Below are 18,171 nucleotides of genomic sequence, written 5' to 3' on the forward strand. Positions count from 1 at the left end.
TGCTGCCAATGTCCTGAAAGTGCCAGACACCACAGGACATTTCATGGTTTTAAAGTTGTGGCTGATCAATAGGTTTGTCATTGCAACATTTCCAAAAGACTAATCACCAACAGATCAATGTAAAAAATAAATAAATAAATAAATTCTAACATAAAATAAATCATAATACTTTTGACGGCCTCTTTTTCGTCGTGTATATTATATGGACTTAGTTTTATTTTTGTCAGATGTGACAGACATAGCAGTGCTCATAGTGATCAAGCTATATAGATGTCTGTAGTTAATATTACAATTTATATATTTCAAAGTTTAGTAGCTTTAAACGTGGAATTACAATGATTATTGCAGAAAGTTTTTCTTTTATATAAAATTTTTAAAACCTATTTAAGAAAAATAACAGTCTGATATTTTATCTGACCGACAATGCAGAACCCCAAAAACTGTGTTAACAGTAATAAATAATAGGACAAAAGACAAATTAGTGTGTGTGAAAACCAAAAGACATTTGACCTTAAGATTGTCATTAAAATGCAATTATTGTGCAACTCTACAACATTTTTTCAAATGAATAAACATATTTATTCAAGTTGTGAAATCCCATCATGTTGTTTTCATATGTTTAGGTGGAACAGCTAACAGTATTGTAGCCTAGACCTAATTTTAATCATGCATGTTACTAGAAATGACATCTTAAGAAATGCAAATGTCATTGCTTCTTAGTTTAGTAATTACATTTACTGTCATGTGCATTGATTTGTATTTTGATTTTTTTTCATTTAGCTAAATCACCCAATGATTTGCTTGCTGCTGTTTATGGCTTCACCTTGATAACTATATCTTTTCTCCTTCTCGTCCTACTGCACAGCTATCAGTAAATTGCAGCATATATTGGAGAAACCTATCTCACGACCATCTATGTATACTCTAAAAAATTACACAGCTCTTGCAAAAAAATTTTTTTTTGTTTATTTGGGTTGTCTTTCTTGTTTTGTATAATTACTCAGTTTGCTTAAAGCCTGTGGCTTGCTTATTTATTTGAATATTACATTTATACGGTCTTTACTGGACAGACTGTATAAAAGTTCAGCCATAAAAATGAGAATGGATCCATAGAATTATGCCAGAAATGCACAGGAATGTATCTGCGTCAAAAGGGAATGTGAACCCGAGAGGCTGGGGACAGGAAAGAGAGAACAGATAGAGGAGTGAGGGAGAGTGGATAGAGTAAATAAACAGAGCCGGGAAGTGTTGAGTCCATGCACAGGACGTGGTTTGGTTTGTATGTGTGTACGTGTATGTGTGTGTTTATCAAGCCCAGCTGGCTCCCATTTGCCCAGGAATGAGTCTTCACCTCTCAGAGGCCTGCCTCACTTTGAAGGCCTCTGTGTTTTGTGTGTGTATGGTGTGCATATGAGTGCATGTGTGTGTTTGTATAATAACAGCTTCATTAGAGGACTGCATGGTACCTTTGAACATATAAAACACCCAGACATGTATTTACTGCATATATATTGTGTGCATGCACTCTTATGTGTTCAACAGACACTGGCTTGCAAAAAGAGACATGCACACACATATAGACCCACAAAGATTTCAGGTTTCACAAGCATACACATGGACCCCTAAACAGTCACAAGGGTTTGGATTTAACTACTTCCAGATGCAAGTTTAGGACAGAGAGAGCACACACCAACACATAGACAAAATCTTTTGCTTTGTTGAAGTCAGCAGAACTACTCTGTTAAAATTAATTAGGTGCTGGTGGATGGGAAATGACAACAGAGTAGGCAAGTTTACCACAAGTGGGGAAACAGCTTGCTGGTTATTTTTGATAATAGGAAACAAAACTGGGAATCTGTTCAAGCATAAACATTCATACATTCATAAAAGTCCACCCAGCTACTCAGCACATAACATACAGTAAATCTAAAACACTGAGATCTGTTTTTAGACGTTTTCTTTAACTTGTTCGTGTGTGTGTCTGTGTACCTGTGTGTTTTGCAGATGTGGCCCACACCTACACTGAGCCCCTCATATTGAGGTTAAATGGCACCCCGGAACGGTTGCAAGGCAATGATGGCGACAACTGCAGCTCCGGCACCAGCCATCCAGATTTGGCGCTTACAGCACCTTACAAGAGTATCACATGTGAGTAAAGCACCCTCACAAACACACATGCATACACATTCACACATCGGGACACACTCGCACACTTGAGAGACCAGTGAGACTTTTTTTCCATTACTGATCACTGGTTTGATGAGTCACATTGTCCTGACCTTTAACAAACACATTTGCACACCCTCAAGAAATAGGTCAGGTAATCATACACGCAGACAGAAATATCTACATCCACATCTGTCAGCTAAGTAGGTTAGCTTTCTGATTTTTTTTTTCCCCATACAACCAAGTGTGCACCCAAGTCTGAACACTCAAAATGAAACACCTTTTACTCTTTTCTTTCACTTTCCTACATTTTAATCCTTCCCCAGGTTTGTTAGAATATCACCGTAATAAAAATAGTCGCATGACAGCAACTTTTCTTAAGTTAGTTTTTCTTCTTCTTCTTTTTTTAGGTTTTTATTATTATTAATATTCAACTTTGAGTTAGTCAAAACAAGAGGAGTCAAATGACATAGATTTCATGTAATTCTGTAATCACCTGCTCTGTAGCCCCAGCTGTCACCATCTTTGGTTTTTTTTTTAAAGGCCTAAAAAGCAAGGAGGGAATTTGACTGATCCACATGGTCAAATCCACATGTTTAGTAGCATCTTGTGAATCGTAATGTAGCTACACTGCATTACGAACAAGCCCTGCATCTGGTTTGCTCAAATGGGGATTATAATAAACAAAATGAAAATCATGTTTTGTTAGAGATGATGTTAAACACAATAAACGTTTCAAGAAAGTGTTTACAGAGGTCATAAATCAAGTTAGCAGCAAACTAATTTTCTCAAAGACATCTATGCAGTAAGACTTCTTCTTCCAAACAGAAGAGACTCCCGCTACTGGCCATTAGAAAGAGGGCAAGTACATCTGCATTAGCCCAAGTTTTTGGTAGCAGAAGCTGACTTAATCTTTCATATTCCCTCTATAGGTACAGCTTATTTGTTGCCTCTCCCCACTAAACTCATCCATGATGCACAGAGCAGGCCCATGGCATAGAGATCATTATATAGTGAAGGTGGATATTGGAAATTACACTGTTCTAGCAGCAATTCAAATACATTGTAAAAGCACATATATTACTATAGTACACAACAAGCTAAATATATATACACAAAATTAAAAGGTAATGCGACGGAGTATGCTTTGTTACCACCTCAGTGTCATACAAATTTCTTTTTTTCCCCCAACTTAATGCATCTCTTCACTTTTCACTTACATTCTAAGCTGGTGGATTGATTTAAATTTCTTTTTCTTTATTTTTTTATTTGTCTTGTCGCAATAGTCTGCACTAATAGCTTAAAATTGCTTGCAATGATTGTTGTGGTGTGTGTGCATGATACACACAATGATAGGGAATGATCAGATAATGTCATACTGCTTGCTATGCTGGTTTGAGAGAGACAACAAATGCAACATGGCATGCAAAGACTCTTCTTTAACAACTATCCTGATCTCGCCCAAGGCATCAAAACGATCCTGCAATGACTCATCTCTTTTGTTGTATTTTGAGGAAACATAACCAGTCTCACTGTGCTACAGGTCGCATATCTTCATGAATCACACCTAAGTTTTGAAATGAGAGTCACCTGAGCCTGTCTGAGTTAAGCGTACTTGGATGAGATTAAAAGAAGCCAGTGTTTCGGCTTCTTTGGATTTATAACTTGGTCAACAAACACACATTTAAGAGTAGGTGCAACTGCATGCAAAGTTAATGAAATGTGGCAATTAGAGACAAATTCACATATGGCATTCTTCCACCATTTATCCATTTGCTTGCTCGAGCTGTCATCCTCATCATCTTTAGTTTAGGCTTGTGGGACAAGATTTAAGTTGGAGGGTACATAAAATTGAAATATTAAACAAAATAAATATTCTCATATTCCTATATCAGTTCTCATCCAGGAAAATAGATTTAACAACACAACATACTGTTTGGGGTTATGGTAGATTTGAATCGTTTTAAAAAAAGTCAGTGTGATTTATTTGTCTGTTTTATTATTGCTGCAACGCAAATCCAGATTTCAGTTTTAATGTCTTTGTTGGTGCTGTTTAATTCGACCCGTGAAACAGGTCTACTGATGCCAGTAACATTTTTCACTGCTGTAAAATAAAATGGCTATTTGGCAATAGCACTGAAGAAAGAAAATTGCAAGAGGAGAGGTTATTGTGTTTGCTTTATTTACGCCCTACAAGTCTAAACTACTTCCTAACCTCTCCAGCTGTCCAGTCATCACATTCTACACTGGGTGTATGCACAGCCCTCAGTATCAATTTGCTCATTTGCTGGTGACTAGTAGCACAACACCTAACAATTCTCTATACAAAGTCACACAGTTAGCACCAAAACCCATTTTCCTCCCTCCTATTACTAGTCTAGTGATTTTCTGTCTGCACAAAGGAGCTGCTTTTACTTTCCATGCTGTGCAGTAGCTCAAACTCTCTGTGTCAAAGCCAAAGATTGCACAATTTTGCTGTCATTACCAAATGGCATTTATTTTTATTGCCTTTACTCTGTTTTGAAATTACAACATTCTCGGCTTAACTTCTAAACTATTTCTAATATGTTATATGTTATTAGGTCAAATTTCACAGTAAAAACACTCCCAAACGTACCTAAAAAGCATGAGTCTCAATTTGTCTAAAGAAAAGAATGGTGATGAGTATATGATGAATGAAAGGAGGAATTCGGGGGTGAGAAGGTGGGGGTTGAGCATAGTCAGAAAACTCTGAGCGCATTTCCTGGAATCCAGGGCCAATATCTGTGACAAACACGAACACACAATGCTGTCTCATCCTACTTTTCTAACTATATAAAGAGTATTTCAGATTTCAGGCAGGAAACCTATAAGTAGGTTAACAGAGTTTGTTTTGAACTGAGTAGGTGTGTGAATGTCTGCTGTCTTGGACTATTTTTTGCCTCTACCTGTCCTGTCTGCTGTGTGCGTCTATTTTCAGACCTGAACTGGAAGCCCTAGAAGTTTGTCTGTCTTTCCCTGTCTCTTTCCTTCTGCTTTATTTGCCAGTAAAAACCGTGAAACCCACCAGCTCCATTTGCTGCACAGAGTGAGTTATGTAACTATAGTGGGCTTAAACAAAATCTGCTTCCATGGACTCATCCTCATTGCCTTCATCCATAGCTTTCTCCATTTAAAACTTACACAATCACACAATGACCACAAAGGAAACAATACTAGTTTCTAAACTTTATCCCTCACTCAGGTGAATACTGACAGCTTATGTCTGCTTGTCTGCATAATTATACGTCTGATGGCCTCTATCAGTATGAATGCAGTTTAAATATGGTCTGCAAACAGTCAATCAATCATCTGTGTATCTGGCTTCATAATGAGCATGTAGACCTCATAAAGTAGCTGTGACTCAGGTCTGTGGTGAGATCATGGCTGTGTGACATCTGCGTATATGTCTGCGTGTGCATCAGAGTGTTTGGGAGCGACGGCGTGAAGAAACAGAAGCATAAACAGAAAAATCCACAGCTCGTATGTTCTGTCTCCCGGTGATGACATCACAGTTTCATTATGTGTCTGGCCCTGGGCAAGCCGGCTGAGAACAAAGTGCCAAGAGATCTGCAGACATATCTGAGTGTGTTATGGTTTAAGTGGAACACACACACACACACACACACACACACACACACACACACACACACACACACACACACACACACACACCTTCCCAAGCTCCCTCAGACACACACTTCAGTCACTGATGTCATGAAACACCACTGTCTTTGACGTCACGGTCACAGCAGGACACACGTGTTCACAGCTGTTCCTGCTTACACTCACTGGTACTGGAAACAATAAAACGCGTAGCCTAATCAGCGACACGACTGAAGAAATATTTCTCATACTTCCATTTCCTTATCTTTATTATTTTGCAGCATCTTCACTGTGTGAGATGAATGTATATGAGAAAAAAGGCGACCCAGAGCAGAGCTGTTTGTTATTATCTTGTCATCAAAGGGGAGGAGTGTGCAACGTGTTGTTGTCGGGAAATCTAACAGTGCTGTGACGTTGCTTTTAATTAAAGACCAGTCACTGGGCTCAAACTGTTTTCCCTCTCTGTTTTTTGTGACTAGATTCTCTTTCACCTTACCCTTTCTTTGCCATCTCTTTTTAGTCATTTGTAAATATGCACATAGCATGGTGACAAGGTGACGGATGGCAATTCAGTTATGAGATGTCACAGGGGTCATGTGTCAACAAAGTGTTTGGCTGGTAACTCAGGTCAAGTAATTAATGCTGTTGTGTATTATATTATACTTGCATGTTGACTGGCTTTGGTTTCAAATTCAGACCTAGCCTCCTTCTTGAATTTGTGATTTGCACACTGTGTTGTCTGTTGAAAAACACACAAATGAGTCAAATGTTGCATTTGTTTCCAAATGTCATATTTCATCTTTCAGTGCAAAAAACGCAATATAGGACTGTACTTGGCAAGTTGCAAGTCAGACTTTGCTGTTGTTTTTTGTGGTATAGAAAAGCTTCTGCAAATGTGTGCAGACACAAAGTCAACTTGTAATCATTTAGCTTTGTGAGAGATTGTTTTGATCTTGCGCTGGCTTTCCTAAATACTTAGAGGTGTAGAGCATTTTAATTAGTTGCCACAGTGTGCGTTTTGTGAAAATTGCACCCCATAATTCAGCAGCTTGTACAACCACCTCCAACAACAATAACTTGAAGTAATCATTTTCTGTGTGACTACCAGTGTCTCACATTGTTGTGGAAGAATTTTGAAACACTCTTTACAACATTGCTACAGTTCAGTGAGATTTCCGGGCATTCATTTATGCACAGCTCTCTTGGGTTTAAGTCTGGACTTTGACGAGGCAATTGCAACACCTTGATTCTTTTCTTTTTCAGCCATTTTGCTGTAGTTTTGTTGATGTGCTTGGGATCATTGTCCTGCTACATGACCCGATTTAAGCCAAGCTTTAGCTTTCTGAAATTTGACCTCACATTTGACTCTACATTATTTTGATAAACAGACGATTTTATGGTCAACTCATTGAGTCAAAATGTCCAGATCCTGTGGCTGCAGAACAGCCCAAATCATAACCCCTCCACCACTGTGCTTGACGGGTGATGTGAGGTGATTACACTGATATGCTGTGTTTGGTTTTCACCAAATGTGGTGCTGTGCATTATGGCCAAACATTTTCACTTTGGTTTTTCTCTGCCCTTCAATCTTCTTTTACTCTGACAACCTTTTAATACAAACCAAACTTGTTCAGTCTTCTTCTAATTGCACTGTCACTGACTTCAACAGCTGCCAAAACTTTCAGAGAGGCGCTCACTTTTTGCAGATGATCACTTGGCACACGGTTGCTACTTACACTCTTAATCTCTTCATATATTCCTAATAGTAAGAGTGTACTTAGTTTTTCACATGATTTCATAGAATGCTGTGTTTTTCAAATAATTGTAAGAAGCTAAGTTAAGCAAACCAGACTCCTCCATTTGATAGCTTAGCTAGCTCTTACAGTAAGAAGTAATTGGTTGCTTGCAAAAGTATATTTTCAGAATTGTTTTTTCAACACTGGTTTTAACATAACTGCAAGAAATCTTTAAATCTGTCTTTTGCAGAAATTTGGTTTCTGTGATGCTGTGTTCAAATCTAATTTTATGAATAGTAGCAACAACACTATAAGAAATCCATCAAAGTTTTCAGGCTTATCCACACTAATTTAAACAACCATACTTATAGTAACAGGGATAACGCCTCAGAATGGTTTGTACAGTATATTCCAGTTATGGGTGAATTTAGTGACAATATTTTAAAACTGCATGGAAACAAGGATAAAATGATAAGTTTCAAGATTCTTAAGAACAAATATTTTTTTATTTAAAATGACAGCAGTTTGAACCTTGTGGCCAAAACTGAGTCACACTTTTATCCTGCACACACCTCATGTTGAGTCACCAGTCTTGTGCCTCTGACTGAACTCTCACATTACTTTTCACCATAGTGAGTGGGTGCAACTAAACAAGCCTCATTAACACTGTAATGCTGGTTACAGCTCTGTATAGCAGCCAAAAATGTGGGGAAGTCTCATTGAAAACTGTTTTAAATAGCACTTTACAACACTCGCTTATCATTTTCCAATTCTTACAGTTTTAGTACTTCGCACTTATTGGCCAGCTTTTTAAAACAATCAAACTATGAAGGAAAAAAAACTCAGAAGGGAGGGAATATGGGAGCTGGGGGACATTACATGCACTTTGTTTTCAAATGCACAGACACAGATGATGAGAAACTGATTTGTTTCCATGTATGTTATGCAGTACAGATCATTCTGGATTTTCATAATTAACTGCATACATATAGATGTTTACTGGGGAAAAACCTGAAGCAATCCAAATGTACTGTTTTCATTTAGAATATAAAGTTTAACGTTCTCAGTTATCAGAAAATACTCTGACATCTAGATTACTCTGCTAAGCTTGTTGGCTTAATAGTGCACAAAAGCTTGCATATGGATTTAGGAGTCAGGAGGCTCATCCTGCATGCATCTTTTCTTCACGTGCTGTTAAGGCTGTATTCGGGTTAAGTATTTAGTTTGATGAGAAATGTTATAGTTTTACAGGACACAGTGGGACAGAGCAGCTAGAACAGAGACAGACAGAATTCACAGTCGCTCCGTTGACTCATTCCAGCAAAGGATAAGTATAGAGAGAGAGCAACTCTCAACGCTCTAGGAGGGAGGTGTGTAAGTACAGGGTAGCTGAGAACCGCCAGGACAGGAGGAAGAGGTGGAGGGTGTGTAAATGGCAGCGTGCTGCTGCATTCATCCGAGGGTGACTCATACTCGGCACCGATAGACCTGCGCATGCACATATCATACTAGAGGTTGCAGGACCCCCAGTGGCCAACGCGGCTGTGTACGTGCCATACATGCACACACTGTGGTTTCCCAGTCTCATCATGTTAATCCCGCAATCATTTGGCTCTTTATTTGCTGTTATTTTTAACCAGCTCCCAGCTCCCTCTAAAGCTGAATCATTGTGTTTATGTGTCACACCCATGCATCCTCCTGATCCAAAAATGTACAAGCAGCGACCTATTTTATTTTCACTTCATCTTTCTAACTAACTTTCTTGATCACAGACAAAGAGACCTTGTTTTTTTTCTGTGTGTGTTCATGAGTGTGTGTTCACACGTGTTCTTGTATGCATATATGTGTGTATGAGCCTAACCTCAAGCTCTGTTTCGAGACAGTCCTCACTCCACGTCCCCCTCTCTGCCAAATCCACCTATGTACTTTGTTCGCACAGGCACACTCACGCACCACAAACTCACAGGACATATGATTTTCTCAGAAACTAAAGAGGAAAGTGAAAAACTGTGCACAGTACCGCTACAGTTTGACTAACCCTCTTCTTCGCTTTCCAACATAAATTCTGCTAGGGTCAGAGTGTTACAATAGAGTATTGTGCAAAAAGGCTAAAAGTGAGTGACAATACGCAGAGAGTGAAAGGGAGAAGGGGTGAACACAGAGGGCAGTACGAATTTCTCACACAAAAGGGAAAAGAGGAAAAAAAAGAGAATAACATGGAAGACTTTTGACATACTTTAGAGAAGAAAGTATGGCTTCATCATACTGGCCCTGCACATGCGATCATGTCAACAGACTTGTGCACGTACATATTCACATACTCTGGCCCTGCAGTCTGCCAAACATCTGGAGCAAAGTTATAAAAACGCTGAATGAAAGAATCTTTAATAACACAGATTGGTTTTGTGACCACAGCCACCAGCCAATCATAACATGCCTAGTTGGGTTATCTGTCTCTGAGTGCTTATCGAACACACAGTTTCCATGTTCCAGACATGTCTCATAGTTACAGATCACTCTGTCTGTGTGTGTGTGTGTGTGTGTGTGTGTGTGTGTGTGTGTGTGTGTGTTAGACTTTTCTTTGGTCTTTTACGCCACATTCATTCTTACCACACCTTTTCACTGCACATGGTTTTAGGTAAGGAAGAAATGTAGAGCTATATCTACAGAATCGTATTAAATACTAACATGATTTATTCTTTTTTTTAAACAGGCTTCCATAATTTCATTTTCAGAGTATGTGTGCTTGCTTTGGCAGTGAAACTGAGCTTTTCTGCCCCTCTACTTTCTAGCTGAATTGTTAATACTCCATAACACTTGGTGGTAAAATATACAAATTACTGAGCAAAATTTAACACTTGTGAATAATGCTTGAGCGTTTTAGGTACGGTTTATCTTGGAACAAAAGTATGTTTGCAGAAAATATCACATGCTGAAGTTTTGGAGGTGTTTCTACCTAGAGACAAACTCCTCTCTTTGTCTGTCAAACTCTTCATTCTTTCTTTCTAGTTGTGAAAGAGTCTAGACAAGTAAGTTCAGGGTTCAGCTCAGTAAATACATAGTGCTTCCCATGAGCAGTTTCCTTTAGGGTGGACTCTGTAATTGGACTCAATTTCCCGAAACCTCCCTCTCGATGACACCGCATCTGCCCGGACATTAAGACAAGTCTCAGAGCTTCACACAGAACAGGTTCATTACACACAAAAGACTCCTCACAACCAACAGATAACATAAATAGTTCCATCCCGTTTGTATAAATGCTGTAGAATTTTATGGATTTTTTTTCTGAAGTTTTTAGATTTGATCCTTGTTAGGTGACGTATGAAATGAAGATCAATGTTTCTTTGTCCAGCCAAATGATTGAGCACATAAAATCATAAGTACAGCAACACTGATCTTTACTGAACTGCACTGATTTGAAATGATATTCATTTAAAATAAAGTTTATGTGAGCCTGCTGTTAATGGATATACTTTTGTTAATCCCTAGCTCAACCGGCAGCCAGATCCACGCCCATCCACCACACCCAGCCATGTCGGTCACAGCCCAGCAGCCAGATACGCAGTGAAGCCAAGAACCACGCACACACACGCTCCCCTCACACACACTGTCCGAATCACACGCACACACCTCACACGCATGTACTCCAGTCCAATGGGGTCAGGAATCCTAAGCTGGGCTCCCTACCGAGAGGCGGCTCATCCACCTCCTCATCTTCTTCAGCGGGACCCAAACACACCAAGAAATTGCGGTCCAACCCTTCCATCAACTCACAGAGCAGCAAGAGAAGCAAGAGCAGCTCCAAGAGCAACAGCTCCCAGATTCCCACAGAGGCACAGGACGGTGAGATACCGATGCTGACACAGAGACTGGAGCAGGAGGAGAGGGAGGGAGTGATAGCAAAGTTCACTTTTGCTTTGTTTTTTCCCCCAATTGGCCGTTCATAATAGAAGAGCAGACTTGTGTTTTCCCCTAGCATATTTTCCCTGTGGCAATACATTTTAACTAAAAAAGTCATCAAAAAAGGTAATTGATTGAGTTCAGTACTTCTCACCTATTATAATCTGTAATGTAAATTGCATGTATAAATGTTAACCTGCTGTACAGTGGGGCAAAAAAGTATTTAGTCAGCCACCGATTGTGCAAGTTCCCCCACCTAAAATGATGACAGAGGTCAGTAATTTGCACCAGAGGTACACTTCAACTGTGAGAGACAGAATGTGAAAAAAAAATCCATGAATCCACATGGTAGGATTTGTAAAGAATTTATTCGTAAATCAGGGTGGAAAATAAGTATTTGGTCAATAACAAAAATACAACTCAATACTTTGTAACATAACCTTTGTTGGCAATAACAGAGGTCAAACGTTTACTATAGGTCTTTACCAGGTTTGCACACACAGTAGCTGGTATTTTGGCCCATTCCTCCATGCAGATCTTCTCGAGAGCAGTGATGTTTTGGGGCTGTCGCCGAGCAACACGGACTTTCAGCTCCCGCCACAGATTTTCTATGGGGTTGAGGTCTGGAGACTGGCTAGGCCACTCCAGGACTTTCAAATGCTTCTTACGGAGCCACGCCTTTGTTGCCCGGGCGGTGTGTTTTGGATCATTGTCATGTTGGAAGACCCAGCCTCGTTTCATCTTCAAAGTTCTCACTGATGGAAGGAGGTTTTGGCTCAAAATCTCACGATACATGGCCCCATTCATTCTGTCCTTAACACGGATCAGTCGTCCTGTCCCCTTGGCAGAAAAACAGCCCCATAGCATGATGTTTCCACCCCCATGCTTCACAGTAGGTATGGTGTTCTTGGGATGCAACTCAGTATTCTTCTTCCTCCAAACACGACGAGTTGAGTTTATACCAAAAAGTTCTACTTTGGTTTCATCTGACCACATGGCATTCTCCCAATCCTCTGCTGTATCATCCATGTGCTCTCTGGCAAACTTCAGACGGGCCTGGACATGCACTGGCTTCAGCAGCGGAACACGTCTGGCACTGCGGGATTTGATTCCCTGCCGTTGTAGTGTGTTACTGATGGTGACCTTTGTTACTTTGGTCCCAGCTCTCTGCAGGTCATTCACCAGGTCCCCCCCGTGTGGTTCTGGGATCTTTGCTCACCGTTCTCATGATCATTTTGACCCCACGGGATGAGATCTTGCGTGGAGCCCCAGATCAAGGGAGATTATCAGTGGTCTTGTATGTCTTCCATTTTCTGATGATTGCTCCCACAGTTGATTTTTTCACACCAAGCTGCTTGCCTATTGTAGATTCACTCTTCCCAGTCTGGTGCAGGTCTACAATACTTTTCCTGGTGTCCTTCGAAAGCTCTTTGGTCTTGGCCATGGCGGAGTTTGGAGTCTGACTGTTTGAGGCTGTGGACAGGTGTCTTTTATACAGATGATGAGTTCAAACAGGTGCCATTCATACAGGTAACGAGTGGGGGACAGAAAAGCGTCTTACAGAAGACGTTACAGGTCTGTGAGAGCCAGAGATTTTCCATGTTTGAGGTGACCAAATACTTATTTTCCACCCTGATTTACGAATAAATTCTTTACAAATCCTACCATGTGAATTCATGGATTTTCTTTTCACATTCTGTCTCTCACAGTTGAAGTGTACCTCTGGTGCAAATTACTGACCTCTGTCATCATTTTAAGTGGGGGAACTTGCACAATCGGTGGCTGACTAAATACTTTTTTGCCCCACTGTATATGGCAACTGAAAATGGATTAATCAAAATCGAAAGGAGAACAAACTTCAGGCTGGAAAATGTCAGAATTTGTTAACCTTGTCACTCTAATAACTCCCAATCGGCAGTCCTCCATTAAGATCCAGGTTTATCGCACATCACTTCGGTTTTTGAAGTTGGCTTAGCTGACGAAACTCTTTCTGTGTGTCTCTTTCCCTCCAGACTGCTGTGTTCACTGTATTTTGGCGTGTCTCTTTTGTGAGTTTCTAACCCTGTGCAACATTATGCTGGACTGTGCCACATGCGGCTCCTGTGTGGGAGAGGACTCGTGTTTCTGCTGCTGCTGCATCACCGAGGAATGTGGCGACTGTGACCTGCCCTGTGATATGGACTGTGGGATCATCGACGCCTGCTGTGAGTCTGCAGACTGCCTGGAGATCTGCATGGAGTGCTGCAGCCTTTGCTTCTCTTCCTGAGGCCCTTAGCCAACGCAACATATCTGCTATGCATTTTTACAAAGCCCAGGAGCAAGTTCGAGCAGCGTCTTGTCAGATATAAGAAGTGCTACACCCAGTCGCTGTTCCCTGGACATTGCGGTTCATACTGTATTGGCTGGTCTTGTAGGCTCCGCAAAATGTCCAATGTTTCCTACAGGCGAAAGATTGTGACCTAATGCTGAAATCGGTCACCGGTGATTTATTCTTTCCTTTACTGATCACGCAATGACACAGTAAACTTCACTTCGTTGTCTTTGCTGTTGGGTCATTGCTACACAGCTGGGTGAATGGTGTGGACTGAATTGTAGTTGTGGTCTATGAGCGTATGCCAGGCTATGCAGACTCTGGACCCTCATGGAACAAGCCATTATTACAATGGAGCCCCTTGTGCCGTCTGAATGACTGGAGTTCTCCAAGCATGAAAAATGACCTCTAAAGGCAAATGAGAAAATGGCTCAATTTAACCGGATTTTAGTGTTTCTGTAGATAAGAGCAGCAGCATAATGGGAAAATGGATGCTCAGATCTCAGTAGAAACGCAGTCTGTCCTTCTGTCCTTTCCAAGGTTAAAGTCTGGTAGTTTGATTGCGTACATTGGCCTTTGTGACACACACACAGTCAAACGTTGAATCCAGCCCTGTCTTTGTCCTTGTTACATTGTACAAAACAGAGAAAACATAAATGGTGGCTTGTGGCAATATTAGTGACTTTTTTTTGTTAATATGCATCTTTCTCTGACTGACCTATTGTGAAAAGAGATCATCATGAGATTGTGCTTCAGCCTAGATTTGAGTCCTGTTAAATCAGTACTGTACAGAACAGACATCACAGAGCGAATGGTTGATAGCATTTGCAGGAGTCTTTTTTTTTTAATATGTGAAAATTCATTTAATATTTTGCATCTTGTTTACTTTTACATTTTATTTTAGGGGCTTTGACTGTATTCAATGAATTCTCGCTCATTTGGTGAAGGACTGGAAGGCATCATCTCCTTTTTAATACGTTTCATTTTTCCTCCGTCGTTCATGCTATGTGAACAAATGGCCTCGGCTTAGCTTAAGGCCTGAATTTTCAAGTAGTTTCTTTGCCTTTACCAAATCTCTATTAATCCTTGTTTTGTAGATTTTAGTTAAGATATTTGCATCTCTCCTCTAATGTGAAAATCACATTTCTGTGTTATCGGGTTTTGCCGGGCTCTCTGTAAGGCAGACATTGCTCAACATCTAATTTAATTCCTTGAGTGAAAATCTCAAGACATTATGCTAAGTTAGATCCATGTGCTCGTAGTATGAATGGTACACTTTTGATAGCAGGCCTGCACTCTCGTGCGCTCCGGCGCATACCTTCTTCAACTCAATACCTCTTGAGATGTCATCTAGATCTGTTGTGCATTTTATAATTACTTGATACAAATCTCTCTTTTCTCTGATGAAATACTGTTAGAGAAATCCTTTTTTTAAATAGTTTACTGTTACTGGAACTCAGTTTCTTGACCTATAATTACATGTAAATAGAAGTGCTAATGTGCCTGGCTAATGTGGCTGTGTTTGATTAAACCCTATTTTAAGGGTTGCAATCTCACACTGATGATGAAAACACACTACAGTTTAAATCAACTTCCTGACAGCAAAGTAAAAAATTCTGAAGCCAGCAAATATTACTCAAGAAGAGTTGCCTGATTTTGACATCAGTATTCAGCTGACTAAATTTTCAGTGACATTGTGAAGAAGGGCTGAAATGTTTTAACTCCTTACCCCTTGAAACCTTACTAGTAGTGATCTTTGAAGCTCTTTTCTTAACTGAGCGGCTTCTCTCATATTTCAGGTCTGCTTGTAGAACAAGGTGACTGCGTTCGCATCATATCGTAGTCAGGGTGGTCTCTGCCTGTGTAGCTACCCTTGGAAAAACCCAGAAACTATTCTAATGGTCATCAAACTACGTCTTTATTGATATATACTAAGGTGTCAAAACTTGTCATTAATGGTACATGGGAGGTCTTTAAATGTTGCTTTTATACTGTTCAAGCAGTACATATACTTTTTATGATGAAGATTTCTGTTGTTCCATGGAAGAAAATGGGGGCATATATAACAACTAAAATAAAACAAAAAAATCTTTAATAGCATCAGCAGCCACCCAGAATTGCAGAATTAGAATTAGAGAATTAGAGATGCAATTGGTGCATCTCTAATTAATACCTGACTGGACATATCATTCAAATTTAGGGACATTCTGATTAACTGACGCAAAGAGCCCTGGAAAACATGCTATTATTAAAGTACAGAGAGGTTTATGAAGGGAAAACTAATTATCCAAGGTTATAGCATGTGTAGAAGTGATAACAATATTATTTCTTTTTATTTACAAAATATTCCAAGTGGATATTCATATAATGGTGCTTCATCTAGGGATCTACTTCTGTGTCACCAGACTAAACCAAATATCTCTGGTGTGTGCAAGGTTAACATTTCCTTAACAACACTGGTTCGTTAACAATGGAGAATAAATAATAAAAATAGTTTTGTACCACTGGAATAGATTTCATTTATGTGCCTGCATTGCTACAGAGTCAACAAATATAATAGTACCACCAGACTCTATTGTTAAAAGTGAAGGGCTATTCTACGTAGAGCCTAGCCAGTATGAGATTTTAAAGCTCGATATTGATATTTCGTGACGTAAAAAGCTGATATTCCGATATATCGGCCCATATCGTTTTTTCTTCCATGCACACAAAACAGGATTTCCTTAACATCTGTTATATGTAGCTATTTATTCGCTCGTTTACGATTTTCCCGACTCTGCTGGTTGTTGTGTTTGTTCCAAATACGTGTTGCAAACACATAAGTTGCAGAGTGCCCTCTAGTGGACATCGTCAACACCCATGATTTAAGGGTGTTTCTCCCATGTCTTGTTTAGTTTTTTTTTAATTATCCTTTATCAACTGCTATAAATGACAACAGCCATAGGTTAGCAAATCACTATTACTGGCAAGTAATATCCATTCTGCCAGTTAGTTTACCTTACTATCATGCAATCTACTTGGCTAAGATGTGTAAAATTATGAATACGTAGTTTCATGTTTCCTACCATCAAATTTTATGCCTTGAACAAAGACAACCCATTTGAAATGCTTTTTCTAATCATTTATGGTTTATCAAAATCCCAGACTATAAGTTTCAAGGCTCTTAGCACTCTGCTGCAGTTTCTCCCTGAGCTCAGACTCCAGTGTAAAGCAGGCAATCTTTTAGGCCTTTAAAACCAGGATTCATTCAGTGTGGGAAACTCACTGAACTTGCTTGTTGCGTTTAACTTATTTTATGTAACTTAAATTCTCCAACAAAGGTTTTTCTACTCTGTTAACATCTGACACTATCTTGTGAGTTCTACATTTTTCCAAAAGTAGCTTCACCTAAGCTTTTCAGAAGATAAAACATAATTGTGAACTATAAACGCTCAGGAAGAAGGTGCAGCTTGTTTGAATCCAGGTTGTACTATGCAGAAAAAATCAGGTTAATGTCTGCGTTGAAAAACAAAAAAAAAATTGTACAGTTCAGTTAAATTTCTTTAAATATATTTTATGATTCAGTCATTTCATATTATTTTGTTTTGTTTCCCAGCTTATAGAAAATGGATATGGTCTGGAGGTACTGAAAATGCTGTTTACTTGGTCTGGTGATGGAGAGCACTCTCTGTCTGGACGTTGAAAGTTCCTAGATGAGCGCCAGTTTTGCACTTAGATCAATCTCCAGAACATAGAGATGGTTTTGAGATGTGGATCTGATGTGTTTATATCAAACAGTTCATCATCTCGTTTCAAATATTTCCCTTGTATTCAGAGAAGCTATTATGGTAATACTGGAAGAAAACAAGTTTGCTTTTAGTGATTTTCATACTCAGTATTATTGTTTTGGGTTTTTTTTTTTACTCACATTGACCAAAGAAATGTCTGTTGGCTTTTATGGCTTTTTTATCTTATTATGGGAATGGAATAGAATTGAATTTCCAAATTGAATTTAAGGGCTGGCCATCTCTGTTAATAGTATGAAAGTTATCCATATCCCAGCTTAAATGTTAGTAGACTGTAGTCCACTATAATGTTGTTTTGTTTACATTTTTCCCATGTAATGTCTATTTGAGTTGCTATTCTGAACGTTGCCTTAACTTTTTGTTTAATACTGAATAAACAATGTGAACTCCACACTGCTATTCATTCTTCATGTGAACACACTGTGGGATTATGAGGGTGATGATTTGCACTGTTGCCTCACAGCAAGAAGGTTCTGGTTTCAAACCTGCTTGCAGCCTGGGTGTGTTTGTTATGTTAACATTAAAAAAAATGCTGGTTCATAATCTGAGTAGTTTTGAAAAACTAAAATTCAATATCCAGTCAAGCTGTATTCTTCCCATTCGCACTGCAAGGCACACTAGTTTCCCTCATCAGCCTACATTATACTTG

At 39.4% G+C, this 18,171-nt stretch overlaps 1 protein-coding gene across 1 annotated transcript; it reads left to right on the forward strand.

Moving 5' to 3' along the window:
- Positions 1 to 1,967: 1,967 nt before the first annotated feature.
- On the forward strand, positions 1,968 to 17,913 carry mdfi (MyoD family inhibitor; the record flags this gene model as incomplete). The annotated part of the gene is made up of 3 exons (XM_040028548.1): positions 1,968 to 2,148; positions 11,016 to 11,369; positions 13,439 to 17,913. Coding segments are annotated over 3 exons (789 nt in total), but the record flags the coding sequence as incomplete, so codon positions are not given.
- Between the last annotated feature and the right edge of the window lie 258 nt (positions 17,914 to 18,171).

Source organism: Simochromis diagramma, unplaced genomic scaffold, assembly GCF_900408965.1.
Source record: "Simochromis diagramma unplaced genomic scaffold, fSimDia1.1 OVJJ01000483.1, whole genome shotgun sequence".
In the NCBI taxonomy this organism is placed as follows: domain Eukaryota; kingdom Metazoa; phylum Chordata; class Actinopteri; order Cichliformes; family Cichlidae; genus Simochromis; species Simochromis diagramma.